Below are 23203 nucleotides of genomic sequence, written 5' to 3' on the forward strand. Positions count from 1 at the left end.
GCCCGGTCCGTTACGCGAGCTTCACTTTCACTTAGGCAAATCGCCCGCTTCCCGCCGCTCCCGTCCGCCGCGGGGCCGCGCGTGCTCGGGGGAGGGGCACTTCCGGCTCCTCCCCTCGGGTTGGAGTGGCGCGAAATCCCCGGAGCGCGCACGCGCGGGCTGAGTCCGCGAGCGGACCGGGCGGGGCGCAGGCGCGCAGCGTCCGCGGCGGGCGGCGGGCCGTCCGGGCTCCCGCCTTCCCCTCGGGCCGTCCGTTGCTCGGTTCTCGGCTCGAGCCAGCGGCGGTCGGCCGAAGCCGGGATACCGGTCTCCGGTGGCGCTCGCCGCCTCTCGCCTCGCCTTCAGCCCCGCCGGCGGGGTGCCCGTGGGAGACCGCGACTTGGCGGAGGTACGAAGCGGGCTCCGCGGTCCTTCCCTCCGGGTCCGGCCCTCGGGGCGCCCGCGGCTGCCCCCCCCACACACCCCACACCTCCCCGGCAGGTCACGGGGGGATCCGGGCCGCCCCACGGGGCTCGGGGCCGGCGGGACCTTCACGCCTGAGAAACTTGGCGGTCGGCGCCGGACCCGCCTTGGCGTGTCCCGAGGCGGCCCGGGGGAGGGCGGGGAGCCCGCGGGGGGCGCGGCGGGGCGGGGGGGGGGGTGAGGCCCGCCTGGGAGCCGGGGTGGTGCGGAAGGTCCCCCGCGCACCGGCTTGGGCGTACTCGGAGGATGTGCCACGGATACTCGAGCCTGGATTGACCGTGGAACGCAACTGCATGCTCGGACGGATTGGTCTTTAAAGGGGTTTTTGTTTCTTCTCTGCCTTCTGTCTGTCCGTCTATATCACCTAATGTATCCATCCATCCCAGAATCCATCCTATCTTATCTAGCATCTTCCCCCCTTAATTGTACACAAACGGAGGCGGAAACTATCCATCCATCCATCCATCCATCTATCTATCCATCTATCAATCTGTCTATCTATCTATCCATCTATATCCATCCATCCATCCCATCTTATCTAGCATCTTTCGCCCTTAATTGTACACAAACGAACCGAGGCGGAAACTCTTTTGGGGACTTGAGGAAAGCAGGACCCGAGGGTAGGGCAAGGACTGCGGGAGGGAGCCATGGGGTTTAAAGGAATCCTGTGCTCATTCTTGGAAAGAGCCACCCTTTGAGGTTTAAACAAGTAACTGGGAGCTTTTTTTTTTTTTTAAACTCTGTACTGTTAGAGTAAAAGATTAAGCCAGTGTTTGAAAGATAAAAGCTGTTCATTTATTCAAAGGAGGAAAAGTCTAGAGTCCCAGACTTTGTGTACAGTCCTCTGCAGGTCGTTTCAAGGAGGGTGGAGAAAATGAAACAACACATTTCTGCTTAGATTTATTTTTTTATCTCAGTCCCTTGGAAAAAAATGTTTTTGGATGTGGAATGCATGTTCCAAGTTTCTTGGCCTAAAGGGATTGTAAATACAAAAACATTAAGAACCCCCTCCCCTTTTATGTTGCTTAAAAACAGACAGAAGCAGGTGTCTGACCTTTGCGCCAGTACCATCTCTTTACATGTCAATTCCTAAGTTCCTGGATTCTTAAATATATGAAGAGAAGGCTGTGTTGTGTAATTACATGTAGTATCTATCTGTAGTTAGTGAAACCTGGCCAAAAAGAAAAAGTACAAAGGAAATTTAAAAGTTTATTGAGTGCCCAGTCTGCAGAATTTTATTTAAAACATGTCTAAACCTTGTCTATTTTGTTAGGAAAATTAATCCGAGATACACTTTGCTATCTTGCTGGGAGCACTCAATGATAGAGTACTTGCTTAGCATGAAAAACCTTGGGTTCAATCTCCACTGAACCTGCCCCCATCTGAAAGTACTTAATTTATTATTTGGGAATTTATAAATAACAATTTTACCATAACTATATACGTTATGTTTGAGAAATAATAAAGTACCATAGTTTATATACACAAACTTAAGTCTAGCTGAATTTCAGGTCAAGCATCACTTAAGCATAGTATTATTTATTCACTAGTAAAATGAGTTACCCCTTTTCTAACATTCTCTCCTTAGTTATCAAGTTGTAATGATCTGTAGCCTTTCTTCTTCTTTCTAGGCTACTTCTATTCACAAGATACCTTACTGTCCCTACCCCAATGGTGTATCTCAGTATCCCAGGTGTACAACTGTCTTCAGACAAAACTTATTTATCCCCATTCTTTGGCATATCAGCTCTGTATATAAGGGCAAATAGAATTAAGTGAGAAGGTGAAATACAAAATGAAATTATGAAACAAGCCCAATGTTTTGATTGGCTTTAATAGGAACATTTAAAAGGACACATGAAATTTTTTTTGTAGTTCTCATGAACAACATCCAAGGCAAAGAACAGATTAATAGCCATTTTTTACTGACTGAATAATTAAAACTCAGTGTTTTACCAAATAGGAACTTGGACACTCAAGAAGTTTGACTTCTCTTCCCATTTAACATTGCTAGGCTCCCCTAAATTATACTTACTTATAAATATAAGTTCAAGTCTCTATTTCAAACCTTAATTTCCCTTGCAAAAAAGGGGCATTACTTAACAGGATGTTGAACATCACAGGAAATAATTTAAAAAGCTCTTTGGGTAGTTATTCATGTGTTGGTTCTATTCGTCTGGAGTTTTACCCAACTTTAAAGATCTTTTGGTTTCTTCTCTGTTGTTTATCCTTGTTATTGTCACAGTCTTTGACCATTCTGGTGTGGAAATTAGTCTTCACTGACACTCTGCTGCTCACCACTAAGACTGTGTTCAACACATGTTGGAATCTAAGTCTGATTAACAGACAAGCTTCATACTTCCTCCCATTTTTGCTAGTCTTAATAATTTGATATGTGACGTTAATATTTTCCTCTTTGTTATTTCCTTTGATTTCAAAATACACAATAATGTACTTAATTCAGTACATTAACAGATTGTTTAATGTAGAATTAATGTCTTTTGTGGTAAGAGTGGAACTGGGACTCTACCACAACTTCTTAGTGCAGCAATAAGTTCATATTGTATCTCTGAAATATCCTCTGTATCTACAAGGTGCAATAATCCCTTAGCTCTGGATTTTTAATTAATATGATCTCTTAATTTCCTGTGTATCTATAAACTGTAGTCTTGGGCTGGGGATATGGCCTAGTGGCAAGAGTGCTTGCCTCATATACATGAGGCCCTGGGTTCAATTCCCCAGCACCACATATATAGAAAATGGCCAGAAGGGGCGCTGTGGCTCAAGAAGCCATGGACAGTGCTCAGGCCCTGAGTCCAAGCCCAGCACTGGCCAAAAAAAATAAATAAATAAACTGTAGTCCTGTAATCCCTTAATTACTCGTGTGTGTGTGTGTGTGTGTGTGTGTGTATAAACACCTGTACTGGGTCCTTAGCTCAGGATCTAGCACTTGGGACTCTCATTCTTCCTTGACTTTTTCGCTTCAGACTGGTACTTTATAGTATACTTGCTTTGACTGACTTTGAACCTTGGTCCTCAAATCTCAGCCTCCTGAATAGGTAGGATTATAGGCATGAGCCATTATCACCTGGCCTGATTATTCTTTTGAATTTATTTTTTTATTGGTGATTTCCAGATTATGAGTTTGCTAAGTGTAACAACTGAAATGCTCCTTAATTTATTTTTTATTGTAAATAATATCATTAACTGTATAGAGCTCTGTCAATACATTGAAAATCCCAGAGCAGCTTTCTTTTTAAATTTAATTTTATAGTTAAGGTGATATACAGAGGGGTTACAATTACATATGTTATGTAGTGAGTACATTTCTTGTCAAAATTGTTACCTCCTCCCTCCAGAGGAGCGTTCTTGTTTGTTTATTCCAGAGTAAAACACTTATTACATTTGTTTATGTGTCTCTCTACCTGATTGATAACAGCTTTCCTATTTTAACAATATCTAGTTCTTAATACATTTATATCTGTTTTTGAAAATATCACCATTAAATTACAAAGTGAAACCTATTTTTTGTTACTGCTATTATTACTGTTTTGTTTTGGGACAGAGTCTCCCTTTATAGCGCAGATTGATGTCCAGCTCACCATCTCCTATCTTAAGAAACTTACCCTCACCCTTTCCAAGTGCTAAGATTACAGACCTGTGCCACTGTGTAGTGTTGTTGTTATTTTAAAAGGTGGATTCTTGAGTATTTATTGGATGAAAGTTACCTTGGCAACCTGGTAGCAAACCACGAATCCTTAGGCTCTACCTAGCAAATAAAAAACAATCCGTAATATTTGAGTGTATTGTATTCTGTGCAGTATAGAATCTCACTTTTATTGTAAGATCTGTATTACACTTAGCCTATTGCATCTCCCTTCCCACTAATTTTACTTGAAAAAATTGTTTTCTATTCTGATGGTCAAATCGGTTACAATGGTGAATGAATACCTGCTGTCAGGTTATGTGTTAATTAAAACAATGCCTAAAAGGACAATCAGTGTTGTACAAATCAGGAAATAATAGTTTCTTTGCTCTTCTGTGATAACTTACTGCTAAGTAATTGGTAAGGAAATAAAGAATGGCTGAAACAGAAGAAAACGTTGCTGGGAGAATAATGATCTGGGAGTATTTGGGTAATTTAAAATAGCAGCAAGCTGAATACGTTACTATCCATTGATTCTTTTTGTTAAATAATTTTAAAATGTTTGATTTTGAAGTTACTATATAAGAGATTCGAAATCAATATGGAATTATTTACTGAAAAAGATACTAGTGTTATATAGTTGTGACTACATGGACTTATTCTTGGGAAAGGTATTGGGTTAAATGCCCTTTGGATAATTGTTAGTATATCCTTTAAATGGCATTCCATTTATGTATTTGTTGACTTCAGCATAGGGTGAAGCCCCAGTTCATTACTATGACCCGTCAGTTCTCAAGTTTCGTAAAAGTGTTGTTACAAATCTCTGGAAGTCTTGTATATATTCTGATTTACTTGCTCTAGGATGTGGCCTGATATTTTAGTTACTAGAAGTTCCCAGAATATAGAGGTGCTGCTTGCTGGCCCTTGGATCAGACTTGGTAGTCTATAAACAGCTTCCGCACTGTTCTAACTTTATTTCTGGCTAGGTATGTATGCTTTATAGTTTATGGTACGATTTCAAGGATTTATTTATCTTTTGCATTTTTCAAAGTGTGGTACAATGATCCTTGAGACTTTTCATATGCGTATATAATGGAGTTTGTAGAGGCTGCATGACGTGATGGATGGATGCCATTGACGGATGGAATGTCTACTTGTATGTGTTTGTTTCCCAGGTTTAATTTCTAGTGTACGTATAAACAAAAGCTCTTTAGTGCCCTTGCTGTTTTTAAGTACATTTTATGGTTTATTAGAAACTAGACAAGGCAGATTATCTAGAGAACAGAGAAGCAACTAACATAATGAATGCAGCACTGCTTCAAAATGTTCGTTGGACTGCTTAGGAAAAGGAGAGAAAAGGGAGAGTGGAAAAAGAAAGAGTATGAGTAGTTAGTACCTATCAAGAATATATGAGGGGAACATAGATGGAAAGAAGAGAAACACATTCTGGGTAGGTGCGACCAGTGGGTGGTTGTGCTTAGAGGAGAATAAAGAAGATCGGATCTATCCAAAGAGACTACTAGTAAGTATGAAAATGGAACCAGGAAACTTGTTGGGGATGCCTTGCTTTAAGGAAGCCAGTATGATGGAGGGGGTGAGAGTCATTGGAATGTAGTGTAAACTTGTGAAGATAGAACAAGGAAATCTCTTTCTGTATAACTGATTTATGCCAATAAATGTAGGCTTCTTTGAGGAAATAATTTAGAAAATCAGAAATCTTTACTTGATTTTCTATAGATAACCTATAAACATAGGATTAATATTCTGGAATAGTCTTAGGAGGCACTGTGTCATTTCTACTAAATCAGTTCAAGCAACTAGAAGCTACTTTCCACAAATAAAATCTTTTACCTTTTGTGAATGTAGGAATTAAAACATTCAGGTAGTTTCATAGCAATACAGTTTTGGCTATGAATAACTGAAGTAAAATTGGCTACTGCAGAGGAAAATTACATGACACCTTTTTTTTTGGGGGGGGGGGGTGTCAGTTGTGGAGCTTGAACTCAGGACCTAGGCTCTGTCCCTGAATTTTTTTGCTCAAGGCTAGCACTCCACCATTTTGAGCCACAATGCTACTACTTCCAGTTTTCTGGTGGTTGATTGGAGATGAGTCTCACCAACTTTTCCTGCCCAGTCTGGTTTTGAACCACAGTCCTCAGGTCTCAGCCTCCTTAGTTGCTAGCATTGAGGTGTGAGCCACTGACACCTATCTGTCGTCTACCTGACACTTTTTTTTGCCCCTCCTGGGGCTTGAACCCAGGACCTGAGCACTGTCGCTGGTTTAATATGGAGGTCATATCTGGCCAGCACCATCATTGGCCACATGGCAAGTTATACTATCTAGCATCTTGTCTTGATGTGTGTGCCTGGATCCCTACAGGAAGGGAAGTCCCATCCCCAGGTAATGGGTGTTCCTGAATTTGGAGACAGGGGTGGGCATGTGGCCTATAGGTTACTGAACCTGTCAAGTGCTTGGGACTGGGAGTTTCCTGTTACCCAGCCGCTCCTGATCCTATTTAGGGTCAGGCCTTTACACCATGCCACATGTCTCCAACATGGCATCCTGTGCCCTGTCTTCTGGCTCATCTCTCCTCCCCTTGGTGTCCCAAGTCAGCTCTCCTTCGGAGCTGAATTGGTTTGTTGGTATTGTTTTTGTTTTTACCTTGCTCTCTGGCCTGTTTCCTGATAGTATTAAGGGCATGTGTGGGCTGCAGGAGTTACTTCTGGAAGATTCCAGAAGTCTCTGTGTCTCTGTCCTGTTTTGTGTTATATGTTTTTCTGAAACCTGGGACCGGTCCATCTGGAACTTCCCCAATAAATCGATCTTTTGACTTGAGACTGTCTCTGAGTAGTGACTCTTGGAGGAATGGGGAAACCCCTCCCTCGAACCCCATAACACCTGGCTTCTTTTTGCTCAAGGCCAGCACTCTCGATCCACAGTGCCACTTCTGGCTTTTTCTATAACATGGTACTGAGGAATCGAACCCAGGGTTTCATGTATGCGAGGCAAGGACTGGACTCTACCACTAGGCCATATTCCCGGCCCTACGTGACACTTTGAAGACATCACAAATTTTATTATACTACCCATGTGGAAATTACAAGTCCAACTAATGTCTTGAAGTGCTAAGAGTCAGTAGAGCTGTGTTCTTTTATGGAGGCTCTTGGAAAATCTTTTTACTTTCCAGCATTTTTAAATTTCATGCCACCTTCTTCCCCCATGTGTGGCAGAGGACTTTAATTTCTAAAATTAGAATTAGTAGACGTAGTACTTAAAATTTAATAAACTCTGTGTGATCTATCTTGTTGAGATTGTTTATTATATAATCATGTAGTTATTATATTTTATTTACTTCATTGTTTCTGTGAAATTTGTTAAGACCTGATGGCCAAAAGAAAGGAAGAAAATTTCGTGTCTCCTGAAAATGCAAAAAGACCAAGACAAGAAGAATTGGAGGATTTAGATAAAGATGGTGATGAAGATGAATGTACAGTTTCTTTTACTAATGGTACTTCTACTTTGGTAAGTGCAAAATTTCAAAGTTCTAGTTTTCAGTTAGTTTATTTTTTGTATCTATTTTATCTGTTTTTTCAATGGCTAATGTAATCAGGAAAAAAGTATATACATTTTAAGTGCTGGGGTAAAATAACTTCTGACTGATTTGGAAGTTTTATGACCAAACATCACAGGTATCAAAAGCAGAAGGAAATAGAAATTAAAGATTCTTTACATGTAACTCTAAAACTTTCTGTGAGGAATGTAACGTGCAGCTACTATATAACCCAGCATTTGTTGCAGAGAAATAGTTATCTTTATGAAAAATCCTGCATATTTCTAGGAGCTTTATTTGTAACAGTTAAAAACTGGAAATTACTATGTGTTATTCAGTAAATAAATATAACTGTACACCCATCTCAAGAAACACTGACAACAAGAATTAGGCTGAACAAAGATTGTAATCTTCCCTATTACATTTTAAATATCCTTCATGAAATGACGTTATAGAGAACAAACTAGTAGGTAAGGTGTTGGGGTGGTTATTGAGTGAGTGTGTTTTGAGCGTAACCCTGAAGGGGCTGCTTAGTGGATGCTTGTAATAATAGAAATGTTTTGTCAGGACCTTGGCTGTAATATTGTGCTTTCATTTTGTAAGATATTCTCTGGGAAAAGTTGACACAATTACCATTGTTATTTCATAACAAGTGCCTGTGAAACTACACTTATCTCAAAGTTAAAAGATTTGTTTGAAAAAATAGTGATTCATTTCTGATACTTACATGTGTAGATATAGATGATTTTTTTTAAATGAGAATGTGTCTAGTACAAAGATGGAGTGTCTAAGCCATTAAAAAAGATAACAAAAAGTGTCAGGTAATTCATCTGCAGTAGCTGGTTTTACTTCAGTTATTCATGGTCAAAACTAGATATGAACCTATCTGGGATTTCCTTCCCCAGGACATTTAGCAGGATCTGGATTTGTTTTTGGTCGTCACAATTGGTGGGCTGATATGTGCTATGGGCATCTAGTGAGTAGAGACAGAACTGGAGATGCTGCTAAATATTCTTCAATGTGAAGTGCAAATGATCTGCACAAAATGTCAGTTTTGTTATACTATAATTATAGAATTAGTGATGACTCAAAATTTCATATTAATCATTAAAGTTAACATTATTCACCTGTAACTTTTTGTGTTGGTAATACTAATTGGTTGTCACAATTGCTCTTACGATGATAACGAGGGAATTGGTCAGATTTATGGGGATTTTTTTCTCCACTTATTTTATTTAATAGACTGCAGCAGAAGTTGGAATAATAGAGAGCATTCAGCTGAGAAACTTCATGTGCCATTCCATGCTTGGACCCTTTAAATTTGGTTCTAATGTCAATTTTGTTGTTGGCAACAATGGAAGTAAGTGCTTTGCCTCTCTTTTTATTTACAATGTATGAGGTTTTTGAAATAGGTTCATATTTGGGTCTTTAACTTGTGGTTATGAATATTCTTAGTATTTGTTGTCAGTTTATATTTGCATGGTTTTGTCACATGGTCTTGGAGGGGAAGGGTAGAAACTGACTCTGCTAAGTTGTCATAAGCAATATTATAGACAATCTTGAATTACATAACAACTTTTTTTGCATTTTATTTATAATTGTGAGTGGAAAGCTCCATAAAATTCTTGAGGAAAGTGGTAACATGGTTAATATTTTTGAGACAAACTGGCCACAGTGGAGGATGAATTAGAAGGGGGAAAACATGGAGGGAAAGGGGTGAAAACAGGGAAAGACATGTATAGCTTCACGGTCCTGTTCTTGTTCTTTGATTGCCCTTCTCTATCCTTCACTGAAGAAGGAAAAAGTTGGAGGAGGAAAGTATGGACAGAGAACAGGATCAGTATTCTAGGGAAGGAGGTCTGGCAAGAATCATAGGCTGGGGGGGGGGGGGACAAGTGACCCCCAAATGGTACTGGGGCTTGAACTGAGGGGAGAGCCTCATGCTTCCAAGCAGGTGGCTCAACCATTTGCTACCCTCCAATCTTGTTCTACTTTTGTTTTTTCTAAAGGGTCTTATTTTTTAATTTGTTGATCAGGGAGTTCAGAAAATGGTTACCAAGTTGTAGGTGATTGTTATGCAATTTTGAAATTGTAGGGAGGAAGCTTTTTAAATAATTTTTTCAGTTGTCCAAGTAATGTACAGAGGGGTTACAGTTACATACATAAGGCAGTGAGTACATTTCTTATCAAACTTTTTACCTCCTCCTTTGTTTTTCTCCCACCTTCTCCTGAGATGTACAGTTAGTTTACAGCATATTGTAAGTATTGCTGTTGTATTGGTTCGCCTTTTACCCTTCATCTGTCCATTTTGGTATTCCCCTTCGCTAGTTCCAATAAATGCACCTATACTCCCCAGTGTACCAAAGTCAGTTACAGTGACAACAGGGGTAAAAGCATGGTGAAGGGGGAAAAAAAAGGCAAAATTGCATAAGGGTACATTGGAAATAAGAACATGAAAAATAAACTACTTATTTCCAAATCTTATAATTCACTTCACTTAATGTGGTCATATATACATTGCTATTGAGCTATTGTGCTCCTCTGCCAGGACTGTCCTAGACAAGTACAAATTGTTTTCAATGAGTATTTTTTCCTCTGTTACGGTAAAAAGCTTTATAATTTTTAAAGACCTAGACAACATCAGTATACAGTTGCCAAAATACTCTATAACATCTATGTGACATTGTCATTTTTTTCTATGCAAGTCATTCAATAAGTATGTGGATGTACAGTATGCACTGATACTGAGGATGCTTCACTGAATGAAAGACAGTGTTCCTGTCCGTATGGATCTTTGCATTTAGAGGTTGTAAAATATTTTGTAATGTTTGAGAATTTGTGATATGTAATTCAGTTAGCCAGGCACTGGTGGCTCGCACCTATAATCATAGCTACTCAGAATGTTGAGATCTGAGGATTGCAGTTCAAAACCAGCCCAGGCAGGAGAGTCCATGAGGCTCTTAGCTCCAATTAACCACCAGAAAGCCGGGAGTGGAGCTGTGCCTCAGGGTGGTAGAATGCTAGCTTTGCCCAAAAGAGCTCAAAAACAACACTCAGGCTCTTAAGTTCAAGCCCCATGACTGACAAAAAAATAAGTGGATAAATTAGGTTATATAATTAAATAATAAATATAATTAAGTTAGAATGCAATGAAAAGTGATATAAACTAAGTACATAAATGTAAATGGAGAAATAAGTTAATTTATTAGTCTGGTGAGCCAAAGTGGTATGTGAGAGGTTCACTCTTACGAGTAGCAAAAGTTTAGGTCTTCAAAGTTTCAATTAAGAAAATTATATCTAAGTATTCTATGATATATACAGCCTGGAAGAAAATAATATGAATTGATAACAGTTTATTTTAGGATAGGACTAATTCATTCACAAGTCTTTTTTGCACCAAATTATAGATGTCAGCTTTGTAAAGTTCATGTAAATGTTACTGTAGTGGTTTTTTTTATTAATTAAATTTTATTGACAAGGTGTTCTGCAAAAGGGGTACAGTTACATAATAAGACAGTGAGTACATTTCTTGTGATATTGTAAACCCTCGTTTTTCTTCCCCAGATCAGGTAGGCATATATACAATATCCCGTGTGCCAAAATCATATACAGTAACCACGTAGGGTATAAATTTTTTAACACCTGTTTCTTTAGGTGGGAAGAGTGCAGTTCTTACAGCTCTCATAGTTGGTCTTGGTGGAAAAGCAATTGCTACCAATAGAGGATCCTCTTTAAAAGGTTTCGTGAAAGATGGACAAAAGTAAGTACATTCTGCGTGTACTTTAATTTCTTAAGCAATAAACAGCTGCCTTAGATTCTCAGTTTATGTAGACATACAGCAAATGGAGTGCCTTCTAGAATAGGAACAGGGTTTCATGGCTTTTAATTCCTTTTTCTTGTGCTTCCTGCCAACAAGACTCACTGTTTTGGTGAAAAACTGCCTTGTGCTACCCTCCTGTACTCTGCTCTTGTTACTTTTTGGGATACTATGTATTCATAAACATTGTGCCTTTCAGGCTCTTGACCCAAATGCAGCATCACTGGACCACATTGATGTGGTAAAAGCAAGCTTTACTGATCAGCCAAGGTGTTTTTCAACAAAATTGCTTTCCATAGTTTGCTAAGAATTTCAAAATAATATCCTATTTTTCTGACTTTGATTTTATATTCTTCATGAGTATGGTTTTAGGATCACACTATTATATATTGGTGTTAATAGTCAAAATTTATAAAATTCTAGGCACTGAGCACATTAGATAAAATGAGGACTCATACACTGTGAAAAAGTGTAACAGAATTGAGAACCTTTAGTTGCATGAGAGACTCAGATTCTTTCAGAGGTATGTGGTATTTTAAAAATTACAAATCATTTTTTATCCACCAATTGAAGACGTGGCTGAACAGCTTTTACTCTCTTCTGGTTCACGTTTATATTTCTTTTTTTTGTAAATCACTTTCATATAGTTGTATTACTTTTCTGCATTGTAGACTTTACCACCTTTGCCCACTAACAGTTCTCTCTCCAGGCTGATTTTTTTCCTCTCCTTCTGGCTCTCTCTTTTTCCTTGTTCTTCTTTTCTCTTACCTTTCTTCCAGAACACGTATACACAAATTCATTTTCTCTCACATGTGCGTGCTCTCTCTCGCTCTCTCTCTCTCTCTCTCTCTCTGTCTCTCTCTCTCTCTGTCTACTCTCTTGCTTTCTCAGGCTCTTACTCTGAGCTGCAGCCTCAGTCCCTCTTCATTCTCCTTGATGTTATACCATATACCACTGAAAGAATCCTTGTCTCTCATGACAAGGCCCTAAGGTCTGTTATATTCTTTCCCAGTGAATGATAATGCATTTGTTCCTAGTATGTTCAATGCCTACTGACTGTTGACTATTAATACCAATATACAGTAGGTTATGTAGTAGACTTTCCTTTTCTGTAACTGTTATATCTACTTAATTTCTTCCTATCTAACTATTCAGATATCCAGCCTGAATAAGATGTGAGTCAAGATTGCCAACTTCATACATATGCTCAGAAGATTTTCAATTCCTTCTAAGAAAGGAAAAGATACGTAGAAAATAACTTCTGAGCCCACATAACCATCTCCCTGCTCTTTCCCAGTTTTTTTTTTTTTTTTTGCCAGTCCTGGGCCTTGGACTCAGGGCCTGAGCCCTGTCCCTGGCTTCTCTTTGCTCAAGGCTAGCACTCTGCCACTTCAGTCACAGCGCCACTTCTGGCCATTTTCTGTATATGTGGTGCTGGGGAATCAAGGCAAGCGCTCTTGCCACTAGGCCATATCCCCAGCCCCCTAGTTTGTATTTCTTGATATCAGATACTTTTATGTTCTTAACTCTCAATTGAAAAATGAAAATTTCTTTAATTCTAATCTTAGAAAAATCATTACTGCATGTTAAAGTTTACTGTTACCATGAAGCTTTATTATGTAATTCAGAGCCATCAATGATGATTTTTTAATCCTTATGGGAAATTGTATAATTTACCTACATGATGTGTAACAGCCATGATTTAATGTTTTCTGTGTGAATGCGAGTTTTTGGTGTTTTTTTTTTTTGCGCAGAATCGTTGACTACATTTTATTAAGGGCAATATTGTCAGGTACAATATCTTTAACAGTTTTCTTTAGGAGACTGTGCCATCAGCCTTCAATGAAAAGCTAATTTTCAAATGAATTAACCAGATTATCTTGGAGTTTAGAAAATCTTAACCTATTCTAACTGCACTTTACCTTTATATGACTTAACTCAGCCTTATTGTTTTAGCTCAGCAGATATCTCAATAACATTACGGAACAGAGGAGATGATGCCTACAGGGCAAATGTGTATGGTGATACCATCGTGGTACAGCAGCACATCAGCGTGGATGGAGGCCGATCTTACAAACTAAAAAGTGGCGCTGGTTTGTGTTTTCATTTCATATGAAGTACTAGTAAATCCTCACATAGTCATTTAATGGGTACTTTTTCCCAGACACTTGAAACCACTTTCTTTGTAACAAATATAATTGTTCATAGGAACTTTCTGTGTGCAGTGCTGTGATTAGCAGAATTTAAATGGTTTGATACAAGCTGTGATATTTTGTTCTCAACTGCAAGCCTCCTTTCCTTTTTATGATTTCTATAAAGAGATAGCGAAAAGACAGAAAAAGAAGGGAGGTTTAGGTTTAGAGTTATGGGAAAGAGATTGGTGACAAACAGGGTATACTGGTTATTTGCAAGAAGAAATAAGTTCTTTACTGCACATGGCATTTTTTTCTTCCTCCGTGTACTTCTGTTATGACTAGGATACCAACCCAGTTCATTCAGATTTATGCATACTTAGTGATACCTTTCTCATGGACACAGTGAAAGGTAATTAGTAGTTATATTTTGTAAGTAATTGTACATTTTTTTCCTGTATTATTGCTCTAGAAGGAGTCTGGTCATTTTGTGTTTCTTCTAACTAGGCACTATAGTTTCTACTAAGAAAGAAGAGCTGGTTGCAATTCTTGATCACTTTAATATCCAGGTAAGGCTAAATTTGATTTATTATGTTAAGTTTTTTTAAGTTAATTAACACACCTTATTTTTTGTTTTGGTGTGGTTTTGCATGCATGTGACAAATAAATAAGAGTATTTTAGTCATTTATGTGAATAAATTTAATTTAGTGAATAAACAAGCAGAAGAATAGTTGTACTATAATTTTTTTAGTGATACTCTAAAATTTACCAGTTTAACATGATTTTCCTTTCTTTGTTTCTGTGTGTGTGTGTGTGTGTCACTTGAGCCATGTCTCTACTCAGTTGATTTTCTTGTATTTTTGCTCAGGGCTGGCCTTAGTAATTCTCTTACCTCAACTTCCCAAGTAACTGGTGAGATTATAAGCATGCAACACCACATCCACCTCGTTCTTTGGGGTAGACTCTCACCAACTTTTTTGCCCAGGCTGATCTTGTACAAATAGTCTCCTATTTATACCTCCCAAGTAGCTGGGATTACAGGTGTGAACCACACCATGCCTGACTTCAGCATGAAATTTAATGTTTACTCTAGTACCCTTAATTTGGTATAGCAGTAAAGAACATGTAGTCTAAACTGATATTGTAAAATTTATGTTGATTTATGCTTCTTCACTTTCTTCTGCATTCAAAATACCAGGTAATTCTTGAAGGAAGAACATTTCTTCTGAAAAGAAACAAACATTTCTTTATGTACTTTGAAGTTATTGGTCACACTTGGAAGAGACATGGTTTGAGTCCTTTCTGTTAAGATGCTTTGGCTGAATTTATTGAAATGAAGAATGTGTAGTCCTCTAACATTAACACTGGAATTATCTTTAGAGATCATATGCTTCAGATCCTTGGTTTGGCAGGGGAGAAACTGGAAGTCAGAAAAAAAGTAAATTTGTACCTAAGGCTGTGTAGGTGCAGTTTTTATTAAGAATGTGGGTTGGATCTTTGGCATCTTGGTTTCATTCTACTATTCTGTCTGTGGTACCTACCCCAGGATTAAAAATACTAAAACTACTTATCAAAGAAAAAGAACAATTAGTAGATTGCATCTTTTTCCCAGTTTGATTTATGAAAATGCCATATAGAACATATGGGATGGTAGAATTAGCTATCCTGAATCAATGCTATATAATAGGGTAGCCACTTGCCATAGAGCCCCTGACCAATCTAAATGTGTAATTGAAAGTAAAATTGTATTTAATTTTACTTGGGGGGAGCATGTAGATTGGCCTTCCATTTTCAACCATACATGTTTTAAAACAATATCATTTAAATATGAGCATAACCAGATAATAGAACAGATATGTTTCAGACTAGAACACAACATTTCATTAAAAAGAATCCAGACGCCCAAAAGGTAAGAGTTAGGACCCATTGGTGTTGGGAGAATCTCGAGAGGTCATCCAGTATACTTGCATATTCCATGCTTGCCCTGTGAGGATCTCTACTCAGTGAGAAGAAGCAGCAAGAACTTGAAAGGAACTTGAAAGGATGAAGGTTGGAAACCACGTCTATCATGGACTGCTTTTTTTCTTGTTTAAATAACTATTCATTAGAAAGCTTTCATTTTGTGGACAGTTGAATAAAGCCCATTTCTTTGTATTCCTACAACCACGAAAATATGAAAACTATTCTCTCTTGAAATATTTGGCATTTATTACCATAGTGAATCATTTAGTTCTCTTCTTACATTGTATTGTTAAACCATAGGTAAGGATTTGGATTCGCCGATTTAAAAAAGTCTGGGTTTAACAGAGTCCAATAGTAGCTTCTATCCACACATACATGCTAAGCAATCAATGTGTGATTAACTCAGGTTGAAATATGCTGAAATACAAAGTGCTAGACTTTAAAGACTTACTGAAAGGAAGTATAGCTCAGTTTTCTTTTTATTGATTACATATTAAAGATAGCGTTTTTGCTATAGTAGATTAATATACACTAGTAAAATTTTACACTTTTGATATTTTTAATGTGAATACTAGAATTTTAAATTTTATGTGTGGATAGCATGTTTCTGTTGGCTTGTGCTGACAGAGAGGTATATTTAGAATTTTCTTGAAGTGTCTGATTACTTCTCCTGTGTTGCCTTTTCTCTTTAAGTTAGCTCTGTATTCCAAGGTGTTGAAAGGTAAAGCTACAAAATTCTTACATAACCCTAAGAACAGTATAGGGACTAAAAGCTGCATTTCATATACAATCAGAGTGTTTTAGAGAAAGACAACAAACATTGATGAAGTGATTAATCCAGGATTGGTGATAAAATATCTGATGATAGCTGATATTTTGACGTATCCAGATGCAATTCGAAACTAATGTTTAAGGAGGTATTGTAAAAAGGTATGTGGCAGAATCTGTGAAAGTAAAAGTAATTTGTGTAATGATTTCTTGACGTAATTAGTATGTCATTTCTTTAAAGTTTATGTGAAGATTTCTTTACGTAAATGCTTTCCATTATCTTAGAAGAGAATAACACAGCATTTCCTTTAAAAAATGTTTAGATTGGGGTCTGGGGATATGGCCTAGTGGCAAGAGTGCCTGCCTCATATACATGAGGCCCTGGGTTCGATTCCCCAGCACCACATATACAGAAAATGGCCAGAAGTGGCGCTGTGGCTCAAGCGGCAGAGTGCTAGCCTTGAGCAAAAAGAAGCCAGGGACAGTGCTCAGGCCCTGAGTCCAAGGCCCAGGACTGGCAAAAAAAAAAAAAAAAATGTTTAGATTGTGGTTTAGTAATGTTACATAATGTATATTTTACACATATGAAGTGTTTTTAAAGAGTTAACCCCCCATTTATGCTAATCTTGTATAATCTCTTAGCTGTGAGACAAGTTTTTTAACATATATAATAAGGTCCGTTATCAAAGAACAAGACTGACCAAATGCAAAAGTATAACAAAGTTTATTTCATGTCAAGCATGGAGATCTTTAACTGACCAGCCGGGGCCAGGAGCAACCCTTCCCTGATCTCACAGGCTACTTTTAAAGCAAAGTAACTGCAAACTGCAATGCCAACAGCTGCCCTTTTACACCATTGGCTCACACTAGGGAATTCCAGTGTGGGTTTTCCTGATTGGCTAGCTACCCTTTCAGTTACCTATTTTGGCTTTGATATTGTGAATTAGCCTGGGTATCAGGAACTGATGGCAGGTAGTCATGTAGCACTGATGCAGGGGGTTAATGCAGGGGGTAGAGCAGGTCACAAATGGGTTAAGCAAGCTGTTGACAGAAGCAGAATTTTGTGGTCAGGCTGACCTAGTACCAGCTTTATTTTAACAATTGCCACCATGTTTTCCCATCACCACTAAGCAAGCTTGAGCGGGCTAAAACAATCCAGTACTCAGTCATAAGTAAACCAACCCAACACTTACCATGGCATTTCTACTACTATTATGGTTATTTCTATAGTCTATGACTATGATCATCTTTTACTATCCATTACCATGGTTGCTACCTAGGTACAGAAGAGAACAAGGGCTCCCTATATTCTTAAATGTCATACTACAAGAAACTAGTCTCACGGGTGGAGGTGCAGCCCTCTAGCATGGAGTCACCACCAGGGTTTAGAAGCTGTTATAATCTTAACACTAAAACTTAAACTATATTTAGTCACTCAGGTTCTCAAGTTATCCCTTACATATAAATTGCTTTGTCATTAAAGATACAGTGAATTTTTTGACAGTCTTTTTTCTCTTTAAAAGTACATTTCCAACTGTTCTTTAAAGGTTTCAACTTGGTAGTCAAATAAAATGAAGCAATGACTTATTTTAGATGATTTTTTTCTCCAGAAAAAAATACTTCGTTATTTCTGCTGGTTTATTTAGTGAAAAAATAAATACATAGGAGATGTGAAGTCACTGGTAACAAAAACAGTTCTTGTTGCCATACTTTTCATCAGTGGTAACTAAATTGTACTGTGTGTAGTTGGAAAAGCTCACTAAAGTTAGTGGGACAGAATATAAGAACTGAAGACAGCTGCCTTCTTTTCTGGATTATTTCCATGCAGTTGTCCTGTGATCCCCGTGGCCTAATACTAGTGTCATCTTTATGGAAGGAAGTAAAAAGCCTTCCACTACAACACTTTTGAGAGTTCTTGATGTTGTCCCCTCTGTAATGATAAAATGTTGAATGTGACTTTCATTTAAATCTTGGGATGATGAAATTTGCCGACCTATGTCAATTATGTGTATTTCAGTTTTTCTTAAAAATACTAGGATGAAACATTAAAAAATGATATTTTTATTTTTAAATTTGTTTCAGGTGGATAACCCAGTGTCTGTTTTAACACAAGAGATGAGCAAGCAGTTTTTACAGTCTAAAAATGAGGGCGACAAATATAAAGTAAGAGACACCCCAGCAAATTCAAATAACTCCCCACAATACAGTTATACACTGAACATTATTCATGCCTACATAGTAGATGCTGAGGTCACTCTTTTCCACAGTCATGTATTAAAAAGAATATTGATAGATTAGAAGCTTACCAAATAAGGTGCGTATATAATTTTCTTGTCAAGTCTTTGTTTTTATTTTTGTCTTTTAATTCTTAAAGAATAGATTATTATTGTTGTTATTGTTTGTAGGGCTTAGATTCAGGATCTTGGCACTGTCCCTAAGCTTTTTTGCACTCTACCACTTTGAACCACAACTGCACTTCCAGTTTCTCAGTGATTAATTGGAGATGAGTCTCACATGCTTTTCTTCCTGGCTGCTGTGATCCCCAGATCTAGGCCTCCTCCGTAGTTAGGATTATAGGCATGAGCCACCAGTACCCAGTATAAGAATGGATTATTTTTAAAAATTCTTTAAGGAAATACAAAGGAATGATTGAAGAGTAATAATTTATTAAATAATAATTTAGAAATTTTAAAGTGTTTAAGAATTTAAAAGTCAACTATTTCTAGCTATTTGGGAGATTGAGACCCAGAGGATTTTGATTCAAAGCCAGCCTGAGTAGAAATTTCCATGAGACTGCATCTCCAATTAACTAGTAAAATGTCTGGCTAGAAGCATGGCTTAACTAGTAGAGTGCAGTTAATGAGCAAGCAAACCAAGCAAGAATAAGGACCTGAGATCAAGTCCCCAAAGTAACAAATGGAGAGGGAGTTGGGGAAGGGAAGAAAAGGGAGATAATAGCCTTTTGAATAAGTTTTAATATTTCCTCTTCTAAAAATTGTATAGCCTATTACTTTCAAGGATAACAGTGTTATTTATTTCACTTAAAGAATGGAAAATTCTGTGCACATGAGCTTTCAAAATTGTATTTACTCTGATACCCAAAGGGCTTACTTTTGTGAAATATGAAGAACAGTAGCCCATTAACATGTAGATATGAACATAGGTTTAGTAAACAGTTCACTGAACAGTTTGCTGATTTTGTGTACATACTTGCATTTTTAGTCTTTCCTTACATATGGGTCTAGTCAGGAATCAAATTTGTCTATTTTTCACAGACCCATGGAAGTTTAAAACTACTTTGTGTTTTTCTTTTTATTAATAAAGTTCTTCATGAAAGCAACACAACTGGAGCAAATGAAAGAAGATTATTCATACATTATGGAGACAAAAGAAAGAACAAAGGAGCAGATAAGTCAAGGAGAAGAGGTTTGTAAATAGCATTAATCTTTTTTAGATGAACCAAATTTTTATAGTACTTATGGTAATTGGATCAAAATTATCTTTCGCTAGGCTGGATGAAGTGCATACCTGTAATCCTAGCTAAGGCAGAGAAAGAAATATATTGGCTTGATGCCATCCTGGGCAAAACTCATTGAGGGTTCTCTTTCAAAAGCAAGCTTGACATGATGGTGTATAGACATGTGGTCCTAGCAACTTGAGAGATGAAGATAGAAGAGTAGTGGTTGGAGACAGTCCTGGAAAAGTTAGCAGAAGACACTATCTTTGGGGGCGAGGTGGAGATCAACTAAAAGTAGCCAGGTGCTATGAATGTGATCATGAGCTAATAGCACATGACTATAATATTAGCTATTTGTGAAGCTGATATTGAAAGGTGTGTGGCTTGAGACCAGTGTAAAGTGTTCTTTATCACTTCCAAACCAAGAGCTGGATGCAGTGGCCTTGTGCCTGTTAACTGAGCTTCATGGTAAGCCTAACATACCTAGATGGATTGTGTCCAGGGTTGTGTCCATGCAGAAAGCTAGGCAATGTCTCAAAAATAACGAACAAAAGTCAGGGTTACAGGTGTTAGAGTGTCTGCCCTCCACACCTCTCCCCCACCCAAAAAAAGATACAAAAGCACTGACATACATAATATTTGCTTTCTAATTTAGTTCATTAGTAACTTTTTGTAGTTTTTTTGTAATGTTTTCCAACTATACTGGAAATTAGGGATAGTTTAATTCGAAAATAATTACTCATGTATCAAGGTTAAAGAATGTAATCTAGTTTACCGTTTAGTACAGTAAGACATGTACTGTACTACCTATTTTGTTGGGTTATTAAATAGCACAAGCTGCAGGTTGATCTTAAACCTAACATGCAATAATGACATACAGTAGCTGACTCATTACATCAGCAAAATGTTAACATAAGATAGCTTAGTGGCAGCTGTCACCTCAGTACTCACCAACTTTGCAGCCATGCAAATTGCACTCCCACCAACTATGGTTTATAACAGTTTGTCTTTATATCTCTTAGACTTTTTTGAATACACTCATTTTCAGATTTCCTAAAGATCCAGCTTTCTCCCTGATAACCAGAGACTTCAAAATAATAAAGCTTATATTACTTACGGCTACTCCACCAGTTTTACATAAGTCTATATCTTACTGTTTTGTTTAAAGATCAGTAGAGTCTAGCAACATTTTAGCTTTAGGATAGAAGGAGATTTTGAATGTCAAATTTACTACATCACCCTGGCCATTGTGCTTCTGTTTATGAGAAATGTATGTTTTAAGTTAGGTCTGTAGTTATGTAATTCACTAAGTGAAAAGTCAAACACCAGCATATGTATATTTATTTTGATTCTTTACATATTGCTCTTTTACACCTGTAGTAATATGGCAGTATTCAAGGAATTACTAGAAACCATATAATTAATACAGTGTACTTTTTTGGCATATTTTGTCCTTTTTTTCTTCAATTTAATTTTATTGTCAAGTTGTACAGTTAATTTCCAACATACTGTCTTGTATCGCTGGTGCATTGGTTAGCCCTTTGTCCATTGTCTCACCATTTTACTGTTCCCTTTCCCTTCCTCAATTCAGGTAAATGTATATACTTGATCCTTACCTTGCACTAGCATCAATTCACAATCGAACACAGACATCAATGTAAGATCTGTACCATGGAACGGTTACAAGACAGAGTAGGAGAAACATCCTAATGTTTCTCTTGGCACAGGAAAGAACTTTCTGAGTAAAAATCCAGAAGCACAGCAAATCAAAGAAAGATGTGGTAAATGGGATATCATCAAACTAAAAAGTTTCTGCATAGCACAACATAGATTGTTGAACATAACCAACAGCAACCTAAGAAACAGCTTACAGAATAGAATATTTTTGGCTGGGAATATGGCCTAGTGTTAGAATGCTTGCCTCATATACATGAAGCCCTGCGTTCGATTCCTCAGCACCACATATATAGAAAAAGCCAGAAGTGGCGCTGTGGCACAAGTGGTAGAGTGCTAGCCTTGAGCAAAAAGAAGCCAGGGACAGTGCTCAGGCCTCACGCCCCAGGACTGGCCCAAAAAAAAAAAAAGCAAAGTAAAACAGAATGGAAGATTTTTGCCTACTAGTTGCATAATATCCAGAATATACAGAGCACTTACAAAACTCTCAACGAACCAACAACCTAATTAGTTTAGTAAGTGGGATAATGAGCTAAAGAGAGTCTTCTCAGAAGGAGAAGTGAAAATGGCTGGTAGATATATGAAGAAGTCCTCAATAGCTCTGGCTGTAAGGAAGTATAAATCAAAATCAAAACAACATTGAGATGCTACCTCACCTTAGAATTGTCATTATTAAGAAAACAATAACAACCTGGTTGAGGATGTGGTCAAAAGAGAACTCAATATACTGTGGGAATGTAGTTAAAATTACAAACCAGGATATAGTAAAGCTGCCACTACAACCATGCTCATTGCAGTGCTATTCACCATAGCCAGGATTTATGGAGTAAACCCAGATGCCCCTTGTTGCACAAATGGATAACAGTTTTGTTCGTGGTTGGAAATATAGACGAAAGCATAGGAATGGGTGATGTTGGAAGCATAAAGAGATAGAATCGAAAATCCATGGTTTCAGACCTCTGAGAGGCAGTAGGGAAATACTTTTTTTTTTTTAAGATAAACTAAAACATTTGACATAAAAATTATAACTTGTTTGATTTTTGCTTGTAAATTCTTTCCGATCATTACATTATCTTTGGAGTAAATACCGCATGCTACCTATGCTTTGTCTTTATGGGCCTGTGTCTTTCAGATAGGGAATAAAAAGAGAAGTGGGGGGCTGGGGATATAGCCTAGTGGCAAGAGTGCCTGCCTCGGATACACGAGGCCCTAGGTTTGATTCCCCAGCACCGCATATACAGAAAACGGCCAGAATCGGCGCTGTGGCTCAAGTGGCAGAGTGCTAGCCTTGAGCAGGAAGAAGCCAGGGACAGTGCTCAGGCCCTGAGTCCAAGGCCCAGGACTGGCCAAAAAAAAAAAAAAGAGAAATGGGACAATGAGTTTATGGAATTGTGTAATCTTGAGCCTTTAATTCCTTTGCTCTTCTGTGAAGAATAGTTGGCCATATTGTAGTGCAGATATTAGCAAAATCATTGCATTTGGTTTTGGCATTATATTAGATTACAACTTTTTTAAAAAACTGTGTTGGTAAGAAAAATGTATCCTTTTTTTCTTTGAAGCGACTCACTGAACTAAAGCGCCAGTGTTTGGAGAAAGAAGAACGTTTTCAAAATATTGCTGGTCTAAGTACAATGAAGACTAACCTAGAGTATTTGAAACATGAAATGGCTTGGGCAGTGGTAATTTTCACTTGTTTACTAGTTTGTAACATTTAGAATATAGTTGATCACTAT

The 23203-nt window shown here is 37.9% G+C and overlaps 1 protein-coding gene across 4 annotated transcripts in view; it reads left to right on the forward strand.

The window, feature by feature from the left end:
* Positions 1-231: 231 nt before the first annotated feature.
* The window catches only part of Smc6 (structural maintenance of chromosomes 6), a 49680-nt gene continuing 26708 nt past the window's right edge, over positions 232-23203 (forward strand). For 2 of the 4 annotated variants that reach the window (XM_048353394.1, XM_048353396.1), the window contains exons 1-9: positions 232-388; positions 7489-7631; positions 8902-9019; positions 11314-11419; positions 13433-13569; positions 14116-14177; positions 18422-18502; positions 19664-19765; positions 23030-23149. In XM_048353394.1, coding sequence (XP_048209351.1) covers positions 7494-7631; positions 8902-9019; positions 11314-11419; positions 13433-13569; positions 14116-14177; positions 18422-18502; positions 19664-19765; positions 23030-23149 — 864 coding nt within the window. In that variant the 5' untranslated portion in view covers positions 232-388; positions 7489-7493. Of the gene's footprint in view, positions 389-6133; positions 6151-7488; positions 7632-8901; positions 9020-11313; positions 11420-13432; positions 13570-14115; positions 14178-18421; positions 18503-19663; positions 19766-23029; positions 23150-23203 lie in introns of those variants that run through there. The other 2 variants (XM_048353395.1, XM_048353397.1) reach the window with 2 other exon arrangements.

This window comes from Perognathus longimembris, chromosome 8 (genome assembly GCF_023159225.1).
Source record: "Perognathus longimembris pacificus isolate PPM17 chromosome 8, ASM2315922v1, whole genome shotgun sequence".
NCBI classification, from domain to species: Eukaryota; Metazoa; Chordata; class Mammalia; order Rodentia; family Heteromyidae; genus Perognathus; species Perognathus longimembris.